Source organism: Charadrius vociferus, unplaced genomic scaffold (genome assembly GCF_000708025.1).
Source record: "Charadrius vociferus isolate BGI_N301 unplaced genomic scaffold, ASM70802v2 scaffold201, whole genome shotgun sequence".
Taxonomy (NCBI): domain Eukaryota; kingdom Metazoa; phylum Chordata; class Aves; order Charadriiformes; family Charadriidae; genus Charadrius; species Charadrius vociferus.
The window spans coordinates 405,266-418,914 of record NW_009646936.1 but is presented as its reverse complement, the minus strand read 5'-3'; the positions used below and the strand labels follow the sequence as shown (position 1 = coordinate 418,914).

Here is a 13,649-nt window from a genome sequence, read left to right as displayed (position 1 = left end):
ATTCAAATGCTTTAAAAACCACATAGAACTGATGAGATAAGGAAGTCGCTAATAGCAAGATGAATGTACAAGATCAGCCCAAAGCTATAAAACGTCATTGTCTGCCCTTTCTGTATACTCCAGCTAGAAGAAACGGGATTTCAATAATGGAAGCATTCCCATAAAGTGCCCATGAAATGTAGGAGATAAATACATTTTAACTGGGGCAAAGGGCAGTCCTAAAACTGGCAATTATTTCAAGGTAAGATTGTTAGCAATAAATACATCTACTATATCCCCACTTGAAATGTTTGCCTTTTAAATCGAAAAGGTAACAGGTAGCAGGATAACTGTTCACTTATCAGCAAAAAGTTTCACCTGAAGAAAATTACGCTAGCAGAATTTCAAAGATGTTAGTCTGACCCCTGTTTATTCTTTATATTTCTTAAGTATGACTGACATCAGTTTTGTTTGGGTTTTTTTGGTATTCTAATATGAGTGAATATATTACATACTAATTGGTATCTATTACACTGAACAGCATGAAATTAATTCTAAGGACTGTGGTGCTACCAAATGTCATTTGTGCTACAGCAATCAGAAGTCCAGTTTGATTTGCCACACAGAACCTGCTTAATATAGGGCCTTGTTTAAAAATTCGTAACCTTTTACAAAAAAATAGCTACTTTATATTTTTCTGAAGAGTTATACAAAATTCTTAAAATCAGCTCTTATCTCAGCATACAGTAGAATTTACCCTCATTAAATACAGGCTTAGCCGGGTCACATCCATGCGCTGGCTACTCCATCAGGTTACACAGGCAGCCCTCGCAAAATTGGCTCTAGCTCACCTACGCATAAAAGCAACAACCCCTACTACAGGGGACAGGCTTTCTCCTGCTTGTTCACTAACAGTTCCACTGAAGTCTCTGACACACGTGAAGGTTCGGAAGATCAAGTCTTAGGAGTTGATGGAAACCCATGTATTTGAAGAAATAAGCCCAAAGATTATTTCAGAGAGCCCGACATTCCCTTTTTAAGATATATATACAGTCGTATGTACATATTCACAAATCTGTCCTGTGAAAAGAGGGAGCTTATTACAGAAACTGTAATTTGTCTCAGTCCATACAATTTAGAAAGCAAAACAAGAACAAATAAATGTAAATATATCTACATACATCGTACGACATAGCAACTATGGAATAGACAATGCTATACGTGATCTCTCATCCCCATAACTCTTCTGTTCTTCCAAACTTGTAGATCAGAGTACTAAAGGAGGGGGGGAAAAAAAAATAAATCAGACCATACATAAGGTGGAAAAGGTAATTTTAACAGTATCCTTATAATTTTATACTATCTACGCTGCAAATCAACATCCCTCCAGTAACCCTAACTTTTATTCAAGTCAGTACCTGGTTTTTATACCTATATTTAATTTACTATGCATTGCTAGAACTGCGAGATCCAGCTGAAGCAACTGCTCAAATAAAAAAAAAAAAAGCCAGTCTCACAGTAAAAGCAGCTGCCCTCTCAAAGGAAAAAAAATACCTTGTATTTAAGAGATTCTAGGATCGATCCACAGAGTTACAGAGCAGAGAGTCTCAGGCTGGCATCTGGCAATCAGCTGAACATAATGCATCACACTAGGATAAAATCTCAGCAACTAATTTTTTATGAGCAAATGAGAAAGAATATTAATCCTGTGGTGGACAAGTGAGATCCAAATTGCAATTTGATTTCTAAAATTCCTTTTATAATGTTGGATGCAATTAAATATTGTTATGAATAAAAAAAAAAATGTTGAGGGAACAAAAACAAGGATGATTTCCTTATTATTCCTTCTACTTTAAGTTATTTTTTTCTTATAGCCAACAAACAGGTGGTAAAGAAGGGCACAGTCATACTAAATCATAAGAGAATGTGGAGGGAGGGAAATAAGAAATACTGACACTGAGAACAACCATAACAAGCGATGATAAGTAAAACAAGGTAGACACCTGGGAAATTAACTAGAGAAGAGAACTACTAATACAGCATGTTAAACTAAATAAATAAAAAAAAAGGTGGTGTAACATGCAGGGCTGAAGCACAAGTCCTGAAGAAGACACATGGTTCAGGAAATACAGACATTATGGAACAACACTGATGAAAAAGCATCTGATTCAATCAGAACAAAAGGTTTGGTAAGGACATTGAGAAGGGCATCGCTGATTGACCCAGGTCTGGTCCAAGGAAAAGGAGTCTATGGCAGTGGGTGTACTTATCAGAAGTTACTGCCTAAAGTGCATGGTGAGATAAAACTTTTTTCTATTTATTTTTTTTTTTAATAAAAAGGTTGTAATTTGTCTCACAGTTCATACCTAGCATACAAATTTTAGAAGACAAAAGAAAAAAAAAAGACTAAAATATATCTACACATGGAGTACAACAGAAACTAAAGAAAGACACTTTCAGAAACAAAAAGCAGCTTCAGAAATGAGTTCTTCGAACTACTCAATAAGACTAAAGATTTCACGCATGGCAAAACTATTCTCAAAAGTCTGTCTTCATCAGTATCGCGTTTCAATCACGTGCAAGACTACAGAAGAGATTTAGGAACTGTTATTTTCTGCAAGAGCATAACTGATTTTCCAAACAGGAAAGCATAATTGAGCCAGTCAGTCCAGCTCGCTGCAAAGCATTTGATACGGTACTAGAAGGAAAACTGTTATCACATTAAGTGCGTAAGAACTTGCACAAGAGGAGGTTATGTGGACTTTTTCAGTGACTGATCTCAGAAGTTACACTATTTAATGCTTTCATTGTCTTTTATTAATTAATAAAATTAATGGATTGCAGAATGAATTATACACATAAAAGGAGTTACTACAGATACAAATAGTTTCAAAGTGTCATATAATATACTTAGTGATATTAAGCAAAATAAGAGAAATTGATCTAAGTGCAATATTACAAAACGTACCGCCATGCTCTAAGGATAAAGAAAACATTGCTCTTAATAACTGAAAGCTCATTCAGTAGCAACAATGCCAGGTGTATCAATTATCAGATAGTCGAGCCATTGGTATGAAATAGTCAGGAAAAGAGCAATAGGATGTCCCACCTAGTGCCGTTCAGATATATGCCACGGTACTTGCAGTACAGAGATGAAAGCATTATTGCCATAACACTGACAATATCCCTCCAGAATACTGTCTATAGCCTTGGTCATCCACCTTCTACAGCTGTAAATTCAGTGAGACCAGAAAGAGCTGGACTAACAGGAATGTGAGGGCAACGAAGAGCCTCTCATGGGCTGAGAAGGGGCAAATAAAACATTGTTTCTAAGCACTGGAGCAAAGGGAGTAGAAAAAAAAAGGAGTAAAAAAAAATAGGTTTTAAGAAATAGTTTGATCAGTTTATGCATTGAATAATATCACATCAGTTTTCTGTACGATGCCAGTTTACTCAGTGACCCAAGAGGTCCCTTTGGCTTACATGCCACCCTCCTCAAGTAAAGGTCAGGGTGGGTAATAAACTGAAATATGGAAGGCGCTACATTGAGAGGAGCAAAGTCCACGTTTTGGAAGGTCAAGCCTGGAGTCAGCATCCAGCTTTCAGAACTTATTTTCCAGGAGTATCAGTGTGCACTGAAGTAGGTAAGTCAGATACTCCTTTGGAAGGAAGTAAATTTGCCCAGATAACTTACCTGAAAAATATCAACGCATTTTGGAAAAACACTGCTAATCCAGGGTAAACATTAGTGTCTGCAAAGTAAGTAACAAAGGAAATATTAAGTTATTTTCTGTTGGAAGGTGTATTTAAAACACTATTCATAGTATTGATCTAAAAATGATCTAACTATAAAACTAGATCTGACCAGAACAGACCACACACTTTGATTCTTCTGGACTTTCTGCCTTTTGGCTGACAGCAGAAGTACTTCTCCATATGTGAAAATAAAAAAAAAAAAAAAATCCAAACTTACTCTGTGTAACATATGCTCCAAAAAGAATCCACATTGAAGCAATAAGTGAACCAAACATCAACATAAAGCCAATGAAGAGCCAGACACGAGCACCTGCAGGAAATATTAAAACCTCTGAGAACCACGTATACTATTATCCACAGTGACAGATGATCCAAGCTACTACTGTCATACAATACGTTATCTTGCTGAAGGCACAAAGGGAAAGGGCTAAACCCTGTATGAAGGACAAAATAAACCAAAATTTGCCTTCACTAGTAAAACACATAGGAGTTGGATTCCCCACATTTAAGTGAGCAGACACAACTACCAGAAGTTTCCCCTCACCTACAGGGAATGCCTATAACATCATTTAACGCAACTGGGAGTGGAATAACGATGAGATACTTTGCCAAAGCTATAGTGTTTCTGAGGTGAAGATGGGATTCCAACAGGGTACGTAAACCAAACCCTTCCTGCATTTACTTCAGAAAGGTATTTTCAGATGGGCAACATCTCCCGTAGGTAGACATTACCTGCTGAAAAAGGAAGATGCGGCCATTGAAAATATCAACCTGTTCACTCATGGGAATGGAAAAATATTTCTATACAAAGATTCTCTTGAGCTGATTTATGAATGACACAGAAAAAAGCATCGTACGCTAGGTCAAAAATCAGTAAATCCTACCAGATTTCCTGTGACGCATTCTACAAATCACATGAAAACAGATGCTGGGATCCACATGGGAATAGTATGGGAATTATGAATGAAAGCAGAGAGAGGACAGCAGGTCCACAGACACCACACAGTAGGTGACATACAGAGGAAACGGAATGTTTGCAACACATTCTAAAATAAGACATTCTTAAGGAATGTCTGCTCCACAGCCTACCACAAGGCAGAAACTCATTTCTTCCAGCAGCTATACAGGATTGGCAGAGGAAAGTTTAGGTATTCAAGATATACAGAAGTTGCATTTTGGTAAGTTCACCTTTTTAATGCAGACAGTACTAATCTCCGAGTGTTAACTTTGTAAAGAAATCAACTTCACAGAAGTTCTCTCCTGCTCCTGAACTTCTGATTATTATTTGTTTAGCCACCACTTAGAAAAAAAAAAAACAACAACTAAATAATCATCTTTCAACTCAACATAATTGTTAATTTACCTGTTCTTCCTAAACATCCGTCACTGTAGCTGTCTCCTCTCACCTGTGCATTTGATACAGCATTTATCCTAGGAACAAAAAAAGTTTACACACTTCAGATAAAATTGATTTTCTAATAAAATTGTAAGTAAAAAGCTAGCTTTTTTTAAGATGCGAGAAATTCTGGGAAAATTACTTGGCATTCTGTATAGTCACATACTATTATTACATGTCCCTAAATGGAAGGATTCCAACTGGATTTCAAGCAAATCCCGTATTTGTTCATAAGTTTTACTTAAATTTTTACATTAACAGACCTGTAAGATGAAAGAATTGCCCTTCATAGTGATTGAAATATTCCTGGTTGCTTTCTGGCTTTTTAAGTTTTTAAAATATCTAAAGCCACTTCACAGGAATAAAACACAGTGCTCTCATGATGATGATACAAGTTGCTTTCCTTCACAATGAATACCATAAGTATTCAAGTGAGAGACACCCTGTAAAGAGGGACAATACATTTTCTTAGAATAAGTCACATTGCTAAGGAAAAAAAAACAGAAACTGTCAGATCCCAAGCATTAAGATCTTGCATATCCAAATGCATCTTTTTTTCTTACCAATTTTGTACAATTCAGTAAAAGAAAATAGTAGCTATAATGCTATGACCTCTCCCATTTGAGGAAGTTTTGGGTGAGAGACAGCTGCAAAAATTATTTAAAAACAGTGGAAAACGCAGTCAAATACTTTATATTGAGGTAAGCAACTAGGCAGCATTACATTAATTTTGATCTAGGAAACTAAACACTTATTACAGAAAGCCACTTGGATAAAGGAAGGTCTTCTTTCTTACATTGAGCCAAAGTGCACAGGAAAAGAAATTTACCTTAACCAGATGGCGAGGGATAGACAGAACAATAAATACACAGACTACAATCAGAAACAAAGGCCATAGGAGAAGGCTTTTACATCGCCATGCAGAAAGGTATGACAAGATTACTCGTAAGTAATTTATAACCAAGCGATTCACAGTTTTATCATATACCTTATTGACTAGTAAAAACCGTGTTTAACAGCTCATGTTTAGTTTATAAGAACTCCCTTTATATATACTTACATGAAAAAAGCTAGTGTTGAAAACACCCCACAGGTATGGAACGCATGGTTCATTTGTTCTGGCTTAGGGTAAACTACTGCAGCATCTATCATTATCCACCAACCTGTGAAAAACTAGAAATAAAACAGACCAGTACTACGAGGCTGGAGGTGTACAGAGACAGGCAGATGAAACATGGCAAATGTTCACACATGCCATCAGTTTAATTATCTTTTAACAAGTACAAACTATTCGAGAAAGGTAGTAGCTTTAAGTCGGACTATTAGATCTGTTTGACATGCAAGTTCTGCATAAACCTTAACATTGATGTTTTAGGAGGAGCATCTGGGAATCAGTCACATTTTCTATTCAAATTAAGTATCAGTGTATGGTTAAATTCCCTTTATAGCTTTAAGAACAAGAATCCAGATTCTAAACACATATGAGATACAAACTATGTATGACATAGGTGTTCTAACATATCTAATTATGAAAAAAATCCACTAGGAATTTATATCTTTTTTAAAGAAGAGAGAGCAGAAATGGTACAGCATTATCAGAGAAAATGCAAAGTTATGTGACTCATAAAAACCCTAACAATTACACTTTAAAAAAAAATTAAAGAAATATACTGGATTGAGCTGCAGTTGAGAGTGAAACTTCACAAAATTTGAAACAAAAGATGTAACTGTTTGTCGTACTTCCAAATTTGTCAACACAGTTACAATTCACATCCTCTCAAAACTTACCAATACACCCGCAACTATTGAAGCGATGGCATTTCTTCTTTCACTCCAGTCGATGCACTCACACTCTGGCCACCGGAAGTTGTCTAGGAATCCTGCCATTTCTTCTAAGATTAGATTGCCCTTCTTATTTTGTACTTATACATGAATTTTTCCATTAACAACTGTGTCCCAAATACCTGAAACACAGCCAAAGAGGCATTTAATACAAAGTAGCAAAATCTTGAGACGTTTGACAACTCTCATGAGCAATTTTTACAGTGTGGCGGGTTCTTTTACAAAATTAAGTATTCCATATATTCTATGGATTCTATATTGAGATATATTTAAAAAAAAAAAAAACAACAAAAAAAAACCAAACACCAAACACCTAGCTTACAAACAGAATCACAAAATAAAACCTTTACACAACCCAAAACCATATGCATTATATATAAATAATCGTATCTGAAACAGAAGAGAAATTAAATAGAATGCACTCTTTGTTCAAATGTATGAAACATGAAAATAAAAGCAAGCAAAAATCAGGAGAAAAAAAGCGAGTATTTCAATCTAAGTTTCATCTTCAAACCATAATGCTCTCCCTGGCATTAGCAGTTAAAAAAAAGAAAGATACATACAACAGGGCTTCATGCGCAGACCAGAACTTGGTCTTTGAGTCAGGCCAAGGAACCTTGCATAAGATACCCATATTTCCAGTCTCCAAATAAGACAGATAACGTAGTGCTTTTCTAACACAGGGAAAAGGGGATCAACTCAGTGAATCAACTAATACCAAGGGTAAAGAATGTCCCGCTTCACTGAGAGGATCACACAGAACGTTAAATACAGGAAGAGGAAAGCAAAGTTAATTAGTGTTACAAAGTGGCTACTGAAACAACACAGTTCTCAATCTGGTGAGACAGTAGCTATAAAAAGTTCTGCACCACACTGCTTCTATTCTCACAGCATAAGACGATTAGCGTATATAGTTTGAGTATCAGAAGTTAGAATATTTACAGTTTTTCTGTTTAGCAGTGACTCACAGCCGCTCTTAATGCTGTTCTCTTATGATTCAGTATTGTCAACTTCTGTATTTTCCCAACCTGCCATAAATAATTTCCAGATACTTGTTAGAGGCTAATAACAGACAAATGTCCTTTAAGATTACGTTACAGGACAGACTGATGTAGAACATTTTTCTGGTTAATAACAGTAATTAGAAGTCCACACAAAGTAGTGAACTAAAAATAAACAAACAGGGTTTGCCTACGCTACAAACACAAGCCACCTCCTATGAATAAGATAAAAGTTTGTCCTCCTGAATCTAATTCCAGAAATCCATCCACAGTTATGAAGCTACCTTAAAGAACTAAAATCAATCACTCAATTCCAAAATTATTTTATTTTTGTTCAGTATCTGGGCTCAACCACATAGTTATTTTGCTAGATTACACCTTTACTTAGCAATTTTCAGATCTCTATTCTTTCTAAAACTTTCACACAAAATTGCCGCACTGTACTGCCACAGATTTATGACTGCTCCTACAGCCCTTCCTTCTTTTCCACTCTTAAAATGGCTCCATCTGTACTTTATTTGTTCCTCTTCAAACCGTGAATGCGTCTCCTCCTCACCCTGCAGTAAACCCTCCCTGCCCCTGCCGGCTCCTTGCCCACCCACACCGCAGCACAGCTCACGGTTCCCATTGCTGGTGTCACTACGGAGGACACGGTTCTCAGCCCGCGCTGCGGCTGGCCACAGGCAGGAGTAAATAGACAAATGTGCTGCGCTATTTCTTCTCCCCGCTGAACACAACAGTGGTTATGGCAAACCGACCAAAGTTATTACCTTGCCTCTAAAGACACTTTCAGTCGTTTTCAGAATGACTGAAGCCGTGTTTCTTCAGAGCTCTATTTTCCTTTGGATTTTTTTTTCCCCACAATGAACCACTGAAATAGTATTAACATATCTAAATAAAATCACCTCCTTCAAACATAACGTAAAGTTCTCCTGCAATTCAGAAAGCAAGTAAAGAAAAGCCACTGGAAAAAAATTTTCAGGTATGTCAACAACAACATAAGTTAGCCAGATGCCATCCAGAGAGACCTTGACAGGCTGGAGAAATGTGCTGACAGGAACCTCATGAAGTTCAACAAGGGAAATTTCCCAGTCTTGTACCTAGGGAGGAACAACCCCATGCACCAGTATGTGGTGGGGGCCACCAAGCTGGCAAGCAGCTTGGCAGAAAAGGACCTGGAGGTCCTGGTGGACACCAAGTTGAACATGAGCCAGAGATGTGCCCTTACTTCAAAGAAGGTGAGTGGTATCCTGGGCTGCATCAGGAGGAGTTTTGCAAAAAGGTTGAGGGAGATGATCCTTCCCCTCTACTCAGCACCGGTGAGGCCACACCTGGAGCACCGCGTCCAGGTTTGGGCTCCTCAGTACAAGAGAGACATGGACACACTGGAGAGAGCCCAGTGAAAGCCCACAGAGATGATGAAGGGACTGGAGCACCTCTTCTATAAGGAAGGGCTGAGAGAGCTGGGACTGTTCAGCCTGGAGAAGAGAAGGCTCAGGGGGATCTTACCAGTGTGTATAAACACCTGAAGGGAGGGTGCAAAGAGGACAGAGCTGGGCTTTTCTCAGTGGTGCCCAGGGCCAGGACCAGAGGCAATGGGCACAAACTGAAACACAGGAGGTTCTCTCTGAACATCAGGAAACACTTTTTTACTGCGCGGGTGACCCGGCACAGGCACAGGTTGCCCAGAGAAGCTGTGGAATCTCCATCCCTGGAGATATTTAGAAGCCATCTGAGCAACTGGCTCTGGGTGGCCCTGCTTGAGCAGGGGCATTGGAGCAGATGCCCTCCAGAGGTGCCTTCCAACCTCAATGCTTCTGTGATGCTTAAGAAATAGCCTTTTAAATTCTTGGATGAGTTAATGAAAGAGATCTTCTTATTGCTGCAAAAAATGCTGTAGCTCAAAAGGCTGAAACAAAATGTAAAAAATAATTTCCTTCTATGATTTAAAGGGGATATATAGATTGTTTTGCCAGCTAATATAAGAAGCCAACTTCCAATCCAAAAAATGACTAGCATTTATCCTAGTAAAACCCTTTCAACTTAGCAGTCAGTAATTGTAAACGTTATGGATACCATACATTGCACAAAGATGTCTCAATAATTAAGTTTTTTTTAAACATTAGGTGACAAACCAGAGGCATTTTGCCCACTTTAAAAATCCGAGACAAAATCTCTCCCAATACTTAATTGTATTGGATATCAAATGGAGTTTTCACAACTGCATTAGTGACAAATGAGTGAAGCTACAGAGCCCAGAAAAAGTTGATTTTTTTTTTTTTTTAATACCTTCTAAGATACAGGGCAACCTTCTGTCAAAACATGCAATTTTAACAGAAATTGTATTTTTGGTGCCTGATGCTGGCTCACAAACCTGCACTTTGCTTTCACCTTACCTTTGTGCTCAGCAGAGAAGCACCCTACATAATGTGAACAGGTGAGATATACACTATCTGCTGGCAGTCTTTCTACAACCAAGACTGCTGATAACACAATTCTTCTGTTTCACTGGAATAAGATGAGAAACATGGAAATACAAGGTGCAGAGGATTTGCAACAGAACACAGACAAGAAGTCTAGAATTATTGTCTAACGCCGGAACATAGCTTTGATTTCACAGAGAAAGGTTAGTGCTAGAGCAGGCATGCAAGAATACAATTGGCAGTAAAGGGAAACAGAGGTACTAACGCCACTGCCCTTTTTCTAAGATGATCTAAACATTAACTCATGCCATCCAGAACTCTGCAAAGGAGTCCTTCATACAGGTATTTCAAGAGAGGTCCACTTAACGGTAAAAATAATTAAACATTTCTCCCACTACTGACATAGCTCCATATGCGTACAGACTTCACGGATACATGACTAAAAAGCAGCGATTCGCCATTTCTTCCAACATTTACTGAACGTGCCTACATTCTGTGACCAACGTGTGGATACTCCTCTCTGTGAGAAGACAATGCCATCTTCGATCAAATGCACACCCGATTGAGGGCACTCACGTGTAGCAGGCAAGACAAATAAGGGCTGTGGGTTTTCCATGAAAAAGGAGAGCAGGAAGCAGACTGCAGGATGCCAGAACTACCCAGCCTATAATCCAACCAACTACTTTCACGTGCTCTCATTTAAAAGGTAAGCAAAGCGCCTATCAGACTTACGGGAAGGATAGACAGTACAGAGCCAACCCAAATGCAACAGCTTGGCCGCCCACTCACAAGTTGTTAAATAAACACCTAGCTTTTATATAATATTGGTTTTAATACGCTGGAGGGAAGGGCTACAGCGATATCCTAGAGGGAAGGGACAACATACAGAGGACCTTGACAGGCTTGAGGAGTGGGCTCATGCCAACCTCATGAAGTACAAGGTCCTGCATCCGGGTTGGGGCAATCCTCAGTATCAATACTGACTTGGGAATGAATGGAATGAGAGCAGCCTTGTAGGAAAAAAGAGGACATGGGCCAGCAATGTATGCTTGCAGCCCAGAAAGCCAGTTGTACCCTGGGGTACATAACAAGAAGCAGGTGGAGGGAGGTGATTCTCCTTCTCTGCTCCCCTCCGTGAGACCCCACTTGCAGGACTGCCTCCCGCTCTGGGCTCCCCAGCACAAGACAGACATGGACCTGTTAGAGCAGGTCCAGAGGAGGGACACAAAAATGAGGGCCTCCCATTTGGGAAGGCTGGAACATCTCGCCTATGAAGACAGACTGAGAGAGTTGGGGCTGTTCAGCCTGGAGAAGAGAAGGCTCTGGGGACACCTTACTGTGGCCTTTCAGTACTTAAAGTGGGCTTGTAAGAAAGATGGAGAGAAACCTTTTACCAAGGTCTGTAGTGACAGGACAAGGAGCAATGGTTTTAAACCAGAAGGGTTGGACATAAGGCAGAAATTCTTTACTGAGGATGGTGAGACACTGGAACAGGTTGCCCAGAGAAGATGTGGATGCCCCATCCCTGGAAGTGTTCATGGCCATGCTGGACAGGGCTTCGAGCAACCTGATCTAGTGAAAGATGTCCCTACTCATGGCAGGGGAACTGGACTAGATGATCTCTGAAGGTCCCTTCCAACCCATTCTGTGATTCTATGATAATGTTCCACATGTATGTAGTTCTCAACACTCTAGCAAAGAAGGAAGAAAATAATAAGCTATATTTCAACTGTGAAAGACCAGTGACATTGTGAAGCTGAGTCTCCACCAAGACCACCAGAGCTGGGCTACAGTTTATCCTCATACAGGTTGATATGGATACACATCTAGGTTTCAGCCCAAATGTATCCTACTACACAGACAAAAAAAGCTCTGATGAAGACTGATGCTTTCAGCTGGACTTTCTTACCTGGATAAAGGTACAAAACTCACTCTCTTGGTTTAAACTTTTACATCCACATACTTCACACCAAGGAAACGGGTAAACCCCTTTGCATTAGCTGTCCTTCAACGCCCTTCCTACAGTCTGTCTCCTCCCCTTTTCCAAGGGCAGACAGGTTCTCCCACTGTTCTCGGGAAACATTTCTCACTCAGGTCCAATAAACAGAAACACAAGAACACTCACAAGAACAAACTGGTAACTGAAGAACTAACAAGGACAGTCATACTCACTGTAAAAATAATATTTGGTAGACACGAGCACTCAGATAAAAACAACTAGTATATTATTCAGACAAATGAAGTGAAACGGAAACACAAGAATCGGAGCTCAGAATTTTCATCTGAAAATCAGTTTCTCTCTCCCAAAATGAACTGATTACTTGAACAAAATATTAAAGCAATTGCAAGAAAATAGAAAAATTATGCACACAGAAAACTGTCTTAAGCTGCGCAAGGGCCCTGGAATACTATCAGGTTAGCAAAGAATGGGTCTTCCTATTTCCAAAGAAGAAAGCAAAAAATAGACAGAAGGAAGAAAAGAAATTTAAAGCCAAGAAGAAAACTTTATTTTCCTCAAAGGCGGAAGCACCTTCCATAAGCAACCAATCAGAATATGCCTTAAGCCACATACTTTCCCCATATGCACATGCTATGAAAAGGTATTTGCCGGGGTCACTGTAAGGAGCTTATGCGAACATTTCTATCAAGTCCACTGTAATTTTTTTAAGGGGGGGTCTTTAGACCATTCACTCATTTCAGCAATTACATGCAGTTTCACTTTCAGTTTCCCATGTACTATAGCCCTATGCTCTATTGTTTAGTTTTTAAGTATTACAGAAAGACAAAAGGAGAAAAAGAAGGAACTTTTAAATGAACTTACACAAAAATAAGGCTGTGGGGCAAAATTATTAAACAGGTTATTAAACAGCCTTACACGAATCTGTGTGACGCTCAGCCCCAAAGCAACCCGACTGCTGTTTACAGCAAGTATTCTTTGAGCACGCTATTAAAGTTTGAAGACTTGAGAGAGGCAGAAAAAAAGATCAATTCTGCAATTATCCACGGGCCTATTTTTGCCCATAGGAGTATATTACGTGCATCGATATTTATTTAATGGGATCAAGCCATGACGGGGCAATACGAGGCAGAATCCCAAAGCGGCAATCAAAGTCCTGACGGTAATTGTTATGCTGAGGGCAGCGTTACTTAGGGGAAAAAAAAAAAAAAAAAAATTTAAAATTTCATCTACGGATCTCAAACTTTCCGCTCAGTCCTTCCCCCCCCCGTTCCCAGCCGCGGATACCGGCGACC

At 39.1% G+C, this 13,649-nt stretch overlaps 1 protein-coding gene across 1 annotated transcript; it reads right to left on the bottom strand.

Annotated features, from left to right (window-relative positions):
• Positions 1 to 885: 885 nt before the first annotated feature.
• On the bottom strand, positions 886 to 7,094 carry TMEM50B (transmembrane protein 50B). The gene is made up of 6 exons (XM_009894882.1): positions 6,920 to 7,094; positions 6,192 to 6,304; positions 5,099 to 5,166; positions 3,953 to 4,045; positions 3,674 to 3,731; positions 886 to 1,254 (listed from the first exon to the last, which is right to left on the bottom strand). Exons 1-6 carry the CDS (start codon positions 7,016 to 7,018, stop codon positions 1,209 to 1,211), a joined length of 477 nt encoding a protein of 158 aa, XP_009893184.1. The 5' UTR covers positions 7,019 to 7,094; the 3' UTR covers positions 886 to 1,208.
• Positions 7,095 to 13,649: the final 6,555 nt, after the last annotated feature.

Bases quoted from the DNA above. Each gene is read 5' to 3' on its own strand.
- TMEM50B (XM_009894882.1), bottom strand. From the start codon at position 7,018: ATGGCAGGATTCCTAGACAACTTCCGGTGGCCAGAGTGTGAGTGCATC. The intron at 4,046-5,098 runs GTAAATTAACAA...TATTTCCTGCAG, and splicing joins CGGATGTTTAGGAAGAACAG to GTGCTCGTGTCTGGCTCTTC. The intron at 1,255-3,673 runs GTAAGTTATCTG...CCCCTCCTTTAG, and splicing joins AATGCGTTGATATTTTTCAG to TACTCTGATCTACAAGTTTG.